Source organism: Syngnathus floridae, chromosome 2 (assembly GCF_059516105.1).
Source record: "Syngnathus floridae isolate MCC-2025c chromosome 2, RoL_Sflo_1.0, whole genome shotgun sequence".
In the NCBI taxonomy this organism is placed as follows: Eukaryota; Metazoa; Chordata; class Actinopteri; order Syngnathiformes; family Syngnathidae; genus Syngnathus; species Syngnathus floridae.
The window spans coordinates 5312435-5329099 of record NC_142414.1 but is presented as its reverse complement, the minus strand read 5'-3'; the positions used below and the strand labels follow the sequence as shown (position 1 = coordinate 5329099).

At 45.8% G+C, this 16665-nt stretch overlaps 1 protein-coding gene across 6 annotated transcripts in view; it reads right to left on the bottom strand.

Annotated features, from left to right (window-relative positions):
* Positions 1-202: 202 nt before the first annotated feature.
* irak1 (interleukin-1 receptor-associated kinase 1) overlaps positions 203-16665 on the bottom strand; it is a 40751-nt gene continuing 24288 nt past the window's right edge. For all 6 annotated transcript variants that reach the window (XM_088369817.1, XM_088369818.1, XM_088369820.1 and 3 more), the window contains 2 exons: positions 3326-3977; positions 203-3227 (listed from right to left, as the gene is read on the bottom strand). In XM_088369817.1, coding sequence (XP_088225943.1) covers positions 3148-3227; positions 3326-3977 — 732 coding nt within the window. In that variant the 3' untranslated portion in view covers positions 203-3147. The remainder of the gene's footprint in view (positions 3228-3325; positions 3978-16665) is intronic.

Sequence of the window (16665 nt, the reverse complement as noted above, 5' to 3'; positions counted from 1 at the left end):
AAATGGTTTTACCAGAACAAGACTGGTATCCCAAACTAATCAATAATGCATACTAAGAAAATAATGAATATAGTTATTAGTTCATTAATAGTATTGACAGCCTAATACTGTTTCGGCACCGGAGCCGACTGAGACTATGATAGCTTTTTCCTGACAGCAGAAACAGACCACGGGAAGGGTGATTAAGGTCTCTGACATCAACTCTGTGAGGATGAATACTTTATTAATCCCAAACTACGAAATTACAGTTCATCAGAAGAATTACAGTGACAAAATCGAGTATAAACTACCGGTTCAAAATAACAAATAATGTAATATGTGATGGCATGGGGCATGAAAGATCATACAGCCTGCGAGGAATTCATTGTAGATATCTGAAGGGGAGGGGACAGGGGCATTAATAATTTTGCTGTTGATGTTGATGCGAATACCGTATTTTTCGGACTATGTCGTGTTTTTTTTTCATAGTTTGGGTGGGGGTGCGACTTATACTGAGGAGCGACTTATATGTGAATTATTTCATAAATTTCCAAAATAAAAAAAAAAGTGAAACCGCGATAAACGAACCGCGATGTAGCAAGGGATTACTGTAATTTGAATTTCAAGTGACATCAGCAGCGCGGCGCAGCGGTTATTTACATAAAGGACAAAGATTCGATCACGGGATGACGAAGATGACGAAGGGCCCCACGTACTACCGGCATCATTAGCGGCTTTGTTTGTAAGTGACACGGAGGACGAAGAGTTTGAAGGATTTAATGAATTGGAGTGACACTGAAGGTTTGAAAAACTGTTACGGCTTTTACACACGCCCAGTCCTATTCTACGGAGCTCTCTTTCACCTCCGTGGATGGAAGTCGGGGGCCGGCGCTCGGCCGGGTGGCTGTCCGGGGACGGTGGATGGGGCTCGGACATGGCTTTTACGCATGCCCGGTCCTCCTCTACGGAGCTCTCGTTCACCTCCGCGGATGGAAGTCGGGGGCCGGTGCTCGGCCGGGTGGCTGTCCGGGGACGGTGGATGGGGCTTGGACGTGGCTTTTATGCACGGGCGGTCCTATTCTATGGAGCTCTCTTCCACCTCCATGGCTGGAAGGGCCACCTCCGGGGATGGAAGTCCACGCCGCCACACGCCTGGAAGTTTGTTTTGTTAAATGAAGAGCCGTTTTCCAAACCCACGTCTTTCCTTGTACTTTATTAACGCTACAATATAGTTATATACTAGATCTGTGGAATAACGACGATGCTATTTATGTAATAGTTTTTTTAATAACTCTGAATGTTACGTCAGGCCCGTTCTCAGCTCTTTGTTTGTGTTTGTCACGTTAGCATACCTATCGTTTAGCCTGTTCTTGCTCGTTCATGTCTGTTATTGGTGTTAGATTTTGTCGAATAAATTTCCCCCAAAATGCGACTTATACTCCGGAGCGACTCATATATATGTTTTTCTTTCACGTTATTGTGCATTTTATGGCTGGTGCGACCTATATTCCGGAGCGACTTTTAGTCCGAAAAATACGGTATTAATTTTTGATGAACATTCTAAGGCTTATTTATCAATGAAATCTCTTCATCCACCTACCCTAGTGTGGTTATAGAAATTAAATAGAAAATGCAAAAGGAAAACTACCTGGCCGCCCGCTACCGTGTGCAGGTACCATGTCTACTAAGCTACCTATTCACAATGATTGGTTAATGTGTAATGAAATGTACTGAACTTGAAAACTACTTGTCTGCTTCATATATCAACATGTTTACTAAATGAATATGATTTGTAATCTTATTTTGAACGTGAAACGCAATTTTAAATATATAGTAATTTAGAAAAGTAGTATTTAATAAAAACAACTTAACTGTTAAACCCTTGTGTGTTTTAAACTATTAAAAGTATTTTCAATAAAAATAAACTAACATTAAAAAATGATTATTTGCTCGACTAGATTGTCAATCCATTCGTTTGCAATAAAGTAAAATAAATGGATTGGAAAAAAGAAAAAAAAAAGTCGATGGTGCTGTCTTTGGTGAAAAGTGGGCGGGATTGATTCTGGTGGGCTGGACTGTTTCTGGAGCAGCTCCAACCAGTGGCTCTGCAGCAAGCTGCCACTCGAAAATGTTGTGAAAGCTCTCATGCATTTTAACAACAGTCTCTCCAAACTTCACCTTATAGCCATAAATTATAACCATAGCGAAATATTATTGTAAAACACATTTTCCATCCATCCAATTCCTGAACCGCTTCATCCTCACAAGGGTTGCGGGTGTGCAGTAGTCTTTGGGTGGTAGGCGGGGTACACCTTGAACGAGTTGCCAGCCAATCACAGGACACATAGACAACTAACCTAAGGACAATTTAAAGTGCCCAATTGCGTCTTTGTAATGTGAAGAAACCAGATTCCCCAGAGTAAAGCCACGCAGGCAGGGGGGTAGAACATGCAAACTCCATGCAGGAAGGCCCAAGCCGGAATCGAATGACAGGCGTGCTAACCAGTGCACCACGTACCTCCTTGTAAAACACAATATAAATATATAAATACTGTAATAGTAAAAGCTCTGCTGCAGCTGGCTGGCTCTCGTTTCAAATTCACAAACATTGTGAAGCTCATGTGTTACAAAATTTGTGATTGGCTGCTTGTACGTACATCAGCAACATTTCAATGCCACAAATTTCAAATAGCAGCAAAACTAGTGGCCAATGATCAGCCACTCAGGAAAACTAGTTATAGAACACTACACACGACAATTCCGTTGCCTTTGGCCGAGTCTCCAAGAGATTGCACGAAATTATGGTCATGTTATTAGCACTCAATGGACCACACAAGTGATTGTCTGTATAAGTATGTGCAATGCAATGAATGGTTTCACAAACTGTTGACAACAGAGGATGAAAACATTTAACTGTACATTTTGGTATAATTTGTCAATAACATTTGTGAATGTCTGAATGTCAATCAAGAGGAATGAATCAGTTGCCTTTTTTGTGACATTTGGAGTGTGAATTTTCCTTGAGGTTCCGGGGTCAAATTTTGTGATTTAAGACAGCCAGACAGGAAGTGTAATGAGTCACAAGTAGGATGTAATCCAGGTTCACCGTGTGGGAGGCATACATACTTGACTTGTTCATGTTCCCCCACCCTCAATCATCTTCACCAGTCAGGTGTTTGTAGCAGCAAGATATTCCAGCTCATCACTCTCCTCCGGTCCCCTGAACTCTTCATGAGGCTGCACACCATCTGGTTGCCCACAAGTCCAGAGCAAAACATGACGTGATATACACTAATGTGAGGCATGTACTTATGGACGTCATTTCAGACAATTTTTGTAATCTTACCAAAGGTATGGGGAAACATTGACTGGAGAAGACCTGGAGGAGAGGAGATTTCTGGTAGACCTGCTCCTGGTCCCACTCCAAAATGAGGGCCACTGGGGGGCATGTGTGACAAATGAGGTCCCATTCTGTACTCGTCCTCAGAAGTCTCTCTGAAAAGGGACGTTGTGGGCCCAGCTCGATTTTGGTTCCGGTCGCCGGTGGGTGGGCATAAAGATAACAGTTCAGAGTTGAACTGGCTCCCAGCAGAAAGGTCATACTGGGAGAAACCTCGACTCTCATCAGTTTCACAAGGACCCTCAAATGAGGAGGAAAAGTGGAGAGAGGATGTCAGCGGCGGGAGTGAGGAGAAGGAAGAGTGAGGCTGGAGTGAGGGTGGGTAAGGCGGTAGAGAGGAGTAATGAACAGGGAGGGGGGAAGTAGCTATGGAAGAATGAAAAGAGTTCTTAGAGAATGGAGGAGGAGGGGGGAGGGTGGGGAGGGAGCCTATGGGTGGCTGGTAGGTGTCCTCTTGGGGTCCCAGATTGGACAACTGCTGGGTCACGACCTCCACACTGGAGTCTGAAGAGTGAGGATATCCAGGGGAAACACAGTGAGGAGAAGGACGGTCGTGCTTTCTGACCAGGTTACTGATGTCCTGAAGTTTGTTAAACACCTGAAAGGAGGTCAAAGGTCAACTATCAGGACTATGTGCTCAGCACGCCATCTGTCTCCTTTTGAACGTTTTCAGACGCTTTCACTTTGCTCAACAAAGACAGCTTTTTTCCCCATGTCACTGTGTATTTTTTATAAAGTTAAACATGAAATGAAGGGTCACTCATGAATTTCATAGCTTCAAATGAAATTTAACCATATTGGTTTTTTTGTGCTTGCTTTGTTCGTCTTTGCTTAAAGTACCTTATTCACTGCCACCTGCGCCCTAACACAAAATGATATAAAAAAAATTGTAGCTTTTTCCACATCAAGCCAACTAGGCCTGATAATAGTAACCATCGGCCTTAACCAACCCCAGTTAGCCTTTCTGCACATCTGCACACACGCTTTTTTCAAAGCTATACTCTTCCTATGCTCTGGGTCCATTATTCACAGCCTTAATGATGAGCAAGATATCCGGAAAATAGGGGTACCTCCAGAGGTCCCATATTGAGGTCTTGCTGGAGAAAGAGAGCAATAATGGAAAGTTTGATCAGAATCTAGTCTTCTTATTTTTGTGTCTAGTCTTGTCCTTGCCAAAATAATCCCCCTCTCTACTGTTTAATGCATGCCGTCATGATGGGACAGATGACGTCATGACGTTGACACCCACCTACTATTGAGTAGTAGCCAGATCACTTGCCTATGGATAGAAAACATTTTTTCATGAGGTGACTTTATTAATGGGAGATCCCTCGCCACTTAGGCGCTTCATCTTTCGCAAATGCGTTATTTCGCGAGTTTATAAGTGACGGGAGAACGGCTATTGGTATGTTCACAAACACGTGGACAACTGTCGTTTCTTTTACTTCACACACACACACTCACCGTTTTTCCGACCAACACACTGTTTTACGGCAGTCACGTCACACTCTTGTACGTAAAGTCACATACCACATTCATCCCCCCTTCGCAGAATGCCAACCCACGACAACAAGTTAGTGCAATATAACGTAACAGACTGGAACATAGTCAACCTATCTAGGTAAACCGGGTAGACTACCATTCTACCTGCATAGCCCTGTGGATTATTGTGCCATGTGACGAGCTATGTCTGTGGAGCACGGGTGTTGTGAAGCCAGGTAAGAGGGCCTCTGGTGAACCCGGACAGGGCGGGGCCCCGGTTCCAGACTGGTATCCTGTGCCTCAACCTCTGGTGGGTGCCCTACTGGATTATCCGGCTGCAGGGCTGCGAGGCCCCAATCCCAGTCTGCTTGCCTGTCCTGGTCCTGGGCCGATGAAGGTGTGACTCGTCTAAGGCGGTTAGCATGCCACCGGGAGCTATCAACCAGATGGAAGGTAGCCGGCCCCAACTGTGCAGTGATCTGCTGTGGTGAGGACCAGAAAGAGAGCAGCTTGTGGGACCGGTTGGGCCGACGGATGCGGACCCAGTCCGACACTTCACGTGTGGGCCGTACCACCCTGCGCACCCTGTCGTAGCGCCGCTTTATGCGTTGCTGGTTCCCTGTCATGTGTCTCTGGGAGAGAGATTTGCTGTCAGTGTCTCTTCCCTGGGAGGTCGTAATCGATCCAGGGGAAGCTGGAGTTCACGTCCCAGCATCAGGAAGGCTGCCGAGGTGCGGTGTGTGTGGTCTTGCCCTGTAGTGCAGGAGGGTGTTCTCCAAGGCTGCTGTGAATGAGAGGCCATCAGCCAGGTGCGCTCTCAAACTGTTCTTGAGGGTCTGGTTGAACCTTTCCAGCCCCCATTGGCTTGCGGGTGATACAGGGCCGTTCTGAGATGTTTGATCCCTCTCTCCGCCACGAAGGAAGCAAAGTCAGATGAGATGAACTGGGGGCCGTTATCCGTGGTGATGGTGTCAGGCACACCCCAGCGAAAACAGGGAGGAGAGGAAGTCGGCAACCGCCTGCTCAGTCGGGGTGAGGGACCTTGAAGCAAACGCCGCAGGACGTTCAATCCCACCGTGGAGCTGGGACAGGACAGCACCCACCGCAGTGTTGGACGCGTCGCAGGTCATGATTGTGGGGCTCCGCAGATAAAAATGGGCGAGCACTGGAGGAGAGGTGAGCTGGGCTTTCAGCCGCCGGACTCAAGCAGAGCAGGCAGGAGTCCAAGACCACAAGGCATTTTGTTTAAAGAGGGCATGCAGCGGCGCTCTGGTTTTAGAGTAGTGGGGAAGGAAACGCGTAGTCAAGATTCAAGAATGTCTATTCGCCATGTTTGAGCGTGCCAAACAAGGAATTTGACTTTAGTACATCACTGCCTCTGTTCAACATTTAGGTGACTTACAACACTCAGGATACTATGTGTGAAAAATGACGAATATTCTCAAACATTCCCTGATCTTAAACTCCCAGGAGGGCAAGGAAAAACTCCAACTAGGGGAAATGAGAAACCTTGAGAAGAGACCACAGATGGGAGGATCCCTCTTCCAGGATGACCAGGCTGCAATGGATGCAGAGAGGACACACAGTACAAATAATGTAGACAATTCAAAAAAGAAGTGGAGAGCAGGATGTTATTGCACAGCAATGACTGAGACTCTAAGAGTGGTGTGAGTTCCTCAGAGCGACAGCCTGGGGGAAGAAGCTGTCTCTGTGTCTGCTGGTTTTGGCGTACAGAGCTCTATAACGCCGTCCGGAGGGGAGTAGTCCTGGATAGATGGGAGGTAGATTCCAATTGTCTTTTCTGCAGTCCTGATTGTCCATTGCAGTCTGTGTTTGTCTTGTTTGGAGGCTGATCCAAACCAGACAGTGATAGAGGTGCAGAGGACAGACTGGATGATGGCAGTATTGAAGGTCTTCAGCAGCTCCTGTGGCAGGTTGAACTTCTTGAGCTGTCTCAGAAAGTACAGCCTCTCTGGGCCTTCTTCCGGACAGAGTCTATGTGGCTGGTCCATTTCAGGTCCCGAGAGATTGTGGTTCCCAGCAACTTGAAGGTGTCTGTGGAGAGAACAGTATTACTGCGGATAGTGAGGGGTGAGAGTGGTGAAGGGTCTCGCCTGAAGTCCACTGTCATCTCCATGGTCTTGAGCGGGTTCAGCTCGAGGTTGTTTTTGGCTGCACCAGTGTACCGAATGCAGTCATTCCCATGAACGAGGACAGGTGTGCCGGGCAGGTGGGCTCAGGCAGGCGCAGGATGGCATCAACATTGGAGTGCAGCGGGCTGAGAGTCAGCGGTCAGACGGAAGCCCACGAACTCGATGGCGGACGCAGAAAAGGTGCATTCCTCAGCGTTCACCATGAGGTTATAGCGGGAGAGAACATCCAGCACCTTGGAGAGGCGGTCGTCGTGTAGGGCTGACGACACTCCATGAACCACGATGTCATCCAGGTACACGACCACGCCAGGGATGCCAGCAAAGATTGTGGCCACGATCGTCTGGAAACAGCTGGGGGCGGAGCTAAATCCGAAAGGCATGCACGTGTACCTGAAGACCCCCATGTGAGTGACAAGCGGTGAAGTTGCGGCTCTCTGGGTGCAGGGGAACCTGGAGGTAGCCCTGGTGGAGATCAAGCTTAGAGAAGACTGCTGAGCTATGAAACTTGGCTGAGAGCTCTTCTGTTATCCGGAATCACCGCCTTGTTCACCTGCCTGAGATCGATGCAGGGGCGTAGGCCTCCTGTCTTCTTCTCCGCCACCACCAGGTTGGAAATCCATGGTGATGCGTCCACCCGCTCAATGATGCCTGCGTCCAAGAGTTTTTGCAACTTGGCCGTGACCCCGTCATGCAGGGCGAGTGCAGCAAACGTAGAGGCTGGATGACTAGAGTCACAGCAGGATCCAGGAGCGGGTGGTGGTCAAAGGCAGTGAGGCAGCCCAGCCCAGCAAACAGTGAAGGCCAGCGTTGCAACCAGGGCGCGGTCACCGTCAGTATGGTGTCGCCCAAGCCGAGGGTACAAAATAGGTCGAACCCGAGGAGGTTGGTCCCATGGCAAGATACCTGAAAAGTTAATGCAGGGAGAGTCCTGGAGCCGTAGCGCACCGCAAAGTTGGCAGGACCAACCATGCCAATCTTAACTTGCCCATAGCCGTACAGGTCCTCCGCGCCTGGCTCAATCGTCAGTCCGGGAACGAGCCGATGGACCGTGGACACGTTCAAAAGAGACCTGGAGGCCACAGTGTCCAGCAGCAGTGGCAGGCACACACCATCCAGCTCCACTGTGCACCACTGAAACGGCTTTGCACTGGAATCTACAGAGTGGATGGTGGTGTGGCTAAAGGTAGTGGATGAGCGAGACCTGGGGCTGGCAGGAGCGGGTGCAGAGCGGCACACTCTGGAGAAGTGGTTTAATCTACCACATCGCTGGTACCTCTGTCCCATGGCCGGACAGGCAGGCATGCGTAGGGTGTGACAAAGAGCTGCAATTCCCACAGTGCTGATGTGGTGTGGCGCCCTGTCGCCCCGCGACGTTAACCTCGAGCTCGTCGGACGTAGCCTCGGAGAGCGGGGCCGTTAAAGCCACCATCTGAGCCAGCGGAGTGGGGTGGGAGGGGCTCTGGCCGGGACGCGAGCATGGCAGCCGACTCGAGCTTGAAGGCCATGTCCACCGCCTTAGATAGCGTTGTATCGTCCTGTGACATAAACAGCTTCTCACACAGCCTCGTGTCGGTCGTATGCTCCGCCAGCTGATCCCGAATCATCTCCTCTTCCAAGACGGCGAATTTACACAGGCTGGTCAACCCACGGAGATCGGCGACGTAATGGTGGACCCACTCACCGGGCTGCTGCTGGCTGACGCCGTACCATGGCGCTCTGTGGGGCCGCGAAATGTGCGGAGAGCAAGGCAACACAGTTGGCATACTTTGTCGCTGGCTGAGAGACCGGAAAATCCGTTGTCCCTTGGTGCCCAGGCAGTGAAAATAGCATCGCCCTTGGCCTTGCATCGCTAGCGTCGTGTCGCCCGACGGCTGCAATAAAAGTCTGACCACAGGACTGATGGCTCCCCGGAAAAAGCAAGAAACGGTGAAAGAGGTGATAAAGGAAGCTCCATCCTCGTCGCCAATGTTATGTTCACAAACACGCGGACAACGGCTACGTGCTCACTGTCATTTATTTTTCATCACACACACACTCAACGTTTTTCCGACCAACAAACAGTTTTACGGCAGTCACGTCACACTCTTGTACGTAAAGTCACATACTACAACGGCGTTTAAATACGTGCTGACTGCAGGGCGTGCCTCTGAGCAATGTACGTCACTGTGGGCAAGCGCGGGAAGTGCGGCAGCCAGCCTGTCACGAACGACGCAGGACCACCATGTCTAACACGGACTGTTTGTTTAGGGAATGCGAAAAGAGGAAAAAGGAGGCTAGAACACCAGCGAGCTGGTCAGTGAGCTCGTGTCATGGCGGAATCTTGTTATAGAGCGGCTCAGGCAAACACGAATCAGGTGGTAGGTGTGCGTGTGTCAAGGCAGACAACGAGCAGGCGTACCACTACACAGCATATCAGACAAACGGGAATCAGTTGGCAGGCGTACGTATGTCAAACAGATGATCAGCACTGATTAGCACGCGCAGTTCTGTATTGGCGACGGGCGAGGTCTAACAGGGCGAGAGTGGTGACATGACACAGCCGCACACGAGGGAAAAATGCACTGGCGTGGTGAAAGTGTTGGGACAGCGACAATGAGCGGGGTGTGCATCTGAGCAATGTGATTCACTAAGGACAAGCGCGGGGTGGGTGGCTGGCTCCCTTGCACGTAGGAAAAAAGCACTGCCATCCAGGTGTTGGGACAGCGGCAATGAGCCCTGATAGAGCGTTAACTCGAAGATAGGAGGAGTACCAACCGGTACAGAAGCAGGTACAATACACGTACAGAACAGTGTGGGAATGGTTATTAAGGGAATGGGAAAGGTTTATGTAGCGTAAAAGTATTGGGGATTGTTTAAAAAAACTTTAGTATTGTGTAATGGACCACAATGCAACAGCAAATTCATGCACAACCGTGACTTTGGTTTCACTATGCATGATGTTAGTCTCATATAGTATTTTTGAAGGTGGACACGTTACATTGCTTTGCAAGATAAACTCTTCTAATTGACTTGCAATGCATCCACGCACTGTAGTGGCCAACAAAATACACCATGTGTTGGAAATTTCAATACAATGGTGTTTAAATTTCTAAATCATACTTATACAGTAATCAACATCGCGGTTCGTTTATCACGATCTCACTGCATCGCAGATTATTTTTCCAAATTAAAAAAAATGTAAAAGTCAAAATAAATTGAGGAATTATGGCATAAAACTTGCCCACCCGCCAGTAGAAGGCAATGAGTGCCCACACAATTGCAGTGCGTACACTTGTACCTTTTTATAAATTTTTTTTTACAATAATAAGAGTTCTAAAAACATATTTACACTGTTGTACCTTGTTATAGAAAAATTGTTATAATAATAAAAGAGTTCTGAAAACATTTACAGTATGTATACTGGTACCTTGTTACAAAAAATTTATAATCATAAAAGTTGTTCTAAAAACATATTTACAGTATGTGTTCAGAATTCTCCATGTTATTCAGTCGTGCTTTGATTTGAGGTAGGGTCATTTATTTTGGAGGCCGTTTTCAGGTGATACCACTTCCTGTTTTACGTTTGTGTACATATGTCGGTTACAGTGGTACAGGAGTCATTCACGATGTAAGTGGGTCTATTAACAAGAGAAATGAACGATCACATGTGTCTAACCTTTAGAACAGTGTAGTATTGCTCCTGAAGTGAATTTTGAACTTTATGCGTATCTGTATGTTGCATGAGATGATCCACTAGTAGCAGTAAGACTATCAAACTATTTTTGCTGTACAGAGAAGCTTTAGTTTCAGTAATGTATAGGTACTTAGAAGATAGAAGGGCCAGTTGTCCGTGATCAGGGAGAGCTGAAGGGATGACCTTTTAGGGGAAACAAGCAGACTGAGACTCCAACTGCAGCTGTTACCCAAAGCCGTGACATCAGCTTCTTGTCAGGTATAAAAGCTACGGGCCTGACAGAGGGGGGGGGGAAACAAAGACAATTCACCACACTCCAAATGTTCGTTTACATTCCTTGATAGGTCCGTTTTCGCGTGTTAGCACGATGTGGAAGAAAGTGTTTACTTCTCTTGGGCCTGTAAACAAATTTTGTCCTTTGGTTTCAATGTTATACCTGAATAATCATAGTAAAAAATAAAGGTTTCTACTTCACGGATTTCACTGATCATGGGTTCTTTTTGGAACGTAACCCCAGCCAAGAACAAGGGATTACTGTATTACCGTATTGGCCTGAATATAAGACTGTGTTTTTTGCATTGAAATAAGACTGAATAAGTGGGGGTCGTCTTACATTCGGGGTCTAGACATACCCATTCACAACGCTAGAAGGCGCCAGATATCTTTAAAGCTAATGCTGAACTTAACTCCCCAGGCCAAAGCGAACCCCTGTCACAAAGAAGAAAAATAAAAATAGCGATAGAAGAAGAAAAATAAAAAAATAGCGGTAAGAAAGAAAAGAGAAGAAAATAAGAGAAGAGATAACAGAAAATGGAGAAAATGTTAGAAAGGTTCCTATGTTGATGTTAAAATGTTGGACAGTTACGTCACCGCGCCTTAAGTCTCGCGAGAGTTACCTCATCTTATCGCGATTGTTGGAGCTTGTGCGCAGCAGTAAGTTAAAAGTTGCTGGTGTCGACTGAGTGTGTTGCTATGATCGTGTGCGTCTTTGACACAAAGTGAGTATACACATTTCATTGTCACTACTGTCTACTGTTGTGCCGTTTGTCTGAATGTGGTTTGTTTTGTGTGTGCGCTGTTTGATTGATAGCTTCGTTGTGCTCCTTTAAATTTTGCTCGCATCGTACGTGTAGCCGTTAGGCAGCACCACGGCTACTAACGGTCGCCAGCAAATGTATTTTGCTGTCTCAATGACTTATGTGTGGTGTGTTGCCGAGAGTATTTCATTTATGGTTATTTAGTATAGCGCAGGGGTCAAACACGGTGCCCGCGGGCACTAGGTCGCCCGTGAGGACCGCATGAGTCGCCCGCAGGACTGTTCTAAAATTAGCTCAAATAGCGGCACTTGTCAGTGAGCTGCATCTATCTATTTTACAGTCAAACCTCGGTTTTCGAATGTCCTGGTTCTCGAACAAATCGGAATTTGAACAAAAAATTCGAGAATTTTTTGCTTCGGTTGTCGAACAAAATTCGGAGGTCGAACCTCGCGAGATGAGCCGGGAGGACCCGGGAAAACCCGACCACGCGGCCCGGATGCCGACTGACTTCGTTGTTATTGTATTCTCGTTACTTTGAGGATTGTATTAACCCCTAATCATGCCTCCAAAGAAAGCAAGTGGGAGCAGTAAAGCCATCCTAAAACACAAAGACGCTCTTAAAGCAATGCGACAGTGAGTGCCCGGCGCGCTGCGGTTGTGCGATCGGACCAAATTAAGCTCCCTGCGCACTGAGGTCCACTTAAATTTTGGAAAGTAAAGGACTTTAAAAATATTTTCAAAATTTTAGGGACGGCTTTGTCACAATAATGCCACCAGCGTGATACAGTTGCGTGGTCGGCGACGCGCTACTGTTGCGCGTTCGGCGGTGCGCAGCAGCTGCGCGATAGGACAAAATTAAGCTCCCTGCGCACTTAGATCCACTTAAATTTTGGAAAGTACATCAGGACTTTAAAAATATTTTCTAAATTTCAGTGACGGCTCTGTCACAATTATGCGATCAGCGCGGTGCTGTTGCGCAGTGGGCGACGCGTTACGGTTGCGCGTTCGGCGGTGTGCTGCAGTTGCACAATCGGACAAATATGCGCAAATGAAAAAATGCTTAAAAAAGTCATTTTTTTTTTTTTTGTCTTGAAACGGATTACATTTTTTTCCATTATTTGTAATGGCAAAAATGGATTCGGTATTCGACCGATTCGCTTCTCGAAACGCCTTCTGGAACGGATTGTGGTCAAAAACCAAGGTTGGACTGTATTTTTACTATTCTTGTTAAAATAACACTTACATGTGAACTGGAAATGACAATAATAACACATAGTGAAAGCCAAATTGAGCAAATTGGCTATTTCAGAAGTGTGTGTCAAACTGGTAGCCTTTTGCCTTAATTAGTACCCAGGAAGTAGCTCTCGGTTTAAGAAAGGTTGGTGACCCTTGATATAGCGGAACCGTTACGCAGTTAGTTATGTAATGTGTGTTGTGTAACATCAGAAGTTGAGCGTTGACTTACTGTCTACTATTTCTGTCTGTTGCAGAACCACACACCCTTCAAACCCTTCACACGCTTTGCACAAGAATCACACACACAAGAATCCATTCACACACCCAAAGACTCACCCATGTACACTACACACACCTGCTCTCACATCCTTACGACCAAAGGTGTGCCGATACCCTTTTGCCAGTTTGCCTGTATGCCCCTATGAGCCACAGTGCCTGTTACCTTTTTGCCATTAATTCACTAAAGCAATCAAAACTGAACCACATTTTCCCTCCTGTGTTCTGACCAACACCCGAGGGTGAAAAGAGCATAACCATCCGAGCCAACCCCCTATACCAGGAGTCAGGAACCTATGGCTCGCGAGCCAATATGGCTCTTTTGGTGACGTTATTAAAAACAATACATTACTGCACTCAAAAAATCGTTGGTCTTAATCAAAATACATGCATTTAATTGTATCTAGCCTATTGTTTTTTTTTTTTAAATGGTATGGCTCTCACGGGAAATTATTTGTAAAAAATGGGCATGTATGGTATTTTGGCAGCTGATCAGGGTATACTTACTGGGTCAATTTTTGCTGACCTTACAAAAGCGTTTGACCTAGTTGACTGTTACTTATTGTTGGATAAGTTATATGCTGTGGGTCTGTCTCAGCATGCTCTATTGTGGTTTGTTATTTACATTTCCGAAAACAATATCTCTTTAAGTTAGATTTATTAGTTCTCCCGAGAGGTGATCCTCGAGGCTGAACCCTGGGTCCTCTTCTTTTTTTTTTTTTTGTCATTAATGACCTTTCCTGTATTTTTCCAGATTGAGTTGAGTTATATGCTGATGACACCATTATTCACACTTAAAACCACCTGTTACCAGCCGGTATTCTCTGTCACTCCATCACCATGGATACCTGTCACAGCCACACCCCTTCCATTAAGTCAATCACACACCCCTGTTCCTGGTCGTTAACCAGTTCCGATTTAAACACCACACCGCAGTCACTCCCTTGTCAATTCGTCCCTGTCTGTTCCTGCACCTTGTGCTATGTTCTCAGTCTGACTCCTAGTTGCCGACCCAATCCGTGTACTGATCGACAAAGCCCGACTGCTGCCTGCCCTGACCCACCAAGCCCGTACGCCACCTGTCTTGATCTTCCGCCCGTCCGCGGACCATGCACGAACGCCGCCTACCCTGACCCAACGCACGATTACCGACCACGTCTAAGTCTCGTCCCGGAACTTCCCCGAGCCCGAGTTCCCTTCCTCCTTCTAAAAAATAGTGTGTCGCACTCATCAATCATTACAGCATGACTTTAACATCCTTCAGTCGTGACGTTTTGAAAATTAATTACTACTGAACCAAAGTAAAAACGTGTCATGATTTATGGACTAATAAAAAAAACCAACTTCTGGGTTAAATTCTTTCCTTTACACATAATCAGGGATGATATATATATATATATATATATATATATATATATATATATATATATATATATATATATATATATATATACCGTAATTTTCGGACTATAAGTCGCGTTTTTTTCATAGTTTGGGTGGGGGGGGCGACTTATACTCAGGAGCGACTTATGTTTTTTTTCACAAATTTTTACTTGATCATTAACACATCACTTACAAGTATAGTTGACCACTTCACATGTTATTTCTAGTATAGTTGATCACTTCACATGCTTTTATATCTTTATCTTGAACATATTCAAAACGTAAAAAATAGAGGAAAAAATCAAATAAAGCAATTAACACTTTAAAGCGCCATATCCAAGTCCACTGTCTGCTGTATGCACACTTGCTCCATTTTTGCTCCTCTTATATTTATTATGTTATTTGTTTATTTATTATTTATTCATCACTCTTATTTATCCATTGTTTGTGCCTTCTTGTTTTTTTTGTGTTGTTTACTTGTATGCATATTGTGTACTATGTCTTGTCACCATGGGATAGTGGAAACATAATTTCGATCTCTTTGTGTGTCTTGGCATATGAAGAAATCGACAATAAAGCAGACTTTGACTTTGATGAAACAACCAAATAAACAAAACAAAAAAATTACATCTGATAAAAATATATATTTTCAGACGAAACTGGATGAGGGCGCTCTAAATGGGAAGTGCTTAAGAAAAATGGCACCAAAAAGAAACTCATATTTTGCAGGTAACAAACTTCAAGTTGTAAAATATGCAGCCGAAAACAGTAATCGAGCAGCAGAAAAAAAGTTTGGAGAACCGTGATGTACCAAAGCATTACTGTAATTTGAATTTCAAGTGACGTCAGTGGCACGGCGCGGCGCGGTGTGGCGCGGCGGTTGTTTCCATAAAGGACAAACGTACCCACGTACGTACTACCGGCATCATTAGCGGCTTTGTTTCTAAGTGACACGGAGGACGCAGAGATTGAAGGAATTAAGGATTTGGAGTGACATAGAAGGTTTGAAAAACTATTATGGCTTTTACGGACGCCCGGTCCTACTCTACTGAGCTCTTGTTCACCTCCGTGGATCGAAGTCGGGGGCCGGCGCTCGGCCGGGTGGCTGTCCGCGGACGGTGCATGGGGCTCGGACCTGGCTTCTACGCACGCCCGGTACTATTGTATGGAGCTCTCTTCCATATCGGTGACTGGAAGTCCACGCCTCCACACGCTTGGAAGTTTGTTTTGTTAACTAAAGAGCCGTTTACCAAACCCACATCTTTCCTTATACTTTGTTAACGCTACAATCTAGTTATATAGTAGATCTGTGGAATAACAACGAGGCTGACGTCAGGACGCACGCGCGGCGTTGTTGACAAAGGACGAGGAATTTGATGGATGGATTTAATGATTTAAAGTGCACGGATGGTTTGATAATATTGCTTATATAATTGTTATTTGAAATATAATTTATATATCATTATAAGGGCCTGTGGAATATTTTGAATTGCAAGCGCCGTCAGCCGCGCGCACCCATTGTTGACAAAGAACGGTCGATGGATTTAATGAATTGGAGTGACACTGATGGTTTTATAAACGTGTTATTTATGTAATAGTTCTCTTTAATAACTCTTTAATAACTTTAATATGTTACGTCAGGCCCATTCTCAGCTCTTCGTTTGTGTTTGTCACTTTAGCATACCTATCGTTTAGCCTGTTGTTGCTATCGTATCGAACGATCGATGGATTTAATGAATTGGAGTGACACAGATGGTTTTATAAACATGTTATTTATGTAATAGTTGTCTTTAATAACTCTATATGTTATGTCAGGCCCGTTCTCAGCTCTTTGTTTGTGTTTGTCACTTTAGCATACCTATCGTTTAGCCCAGGTATGGGCAAACTACGGCCCGCGGGCCACATCCGGCCCATGGGACCGTTTAATCCGGCCCGCCAACCCTGAATAAATTGTATTATTAAACATTTTTTGGGGTCGTTTTGCCTGCAATGACTGCGTTTCCCCAGTAGATGGGGCACCGCTCGCCTGCGCATTTACTACCGGAA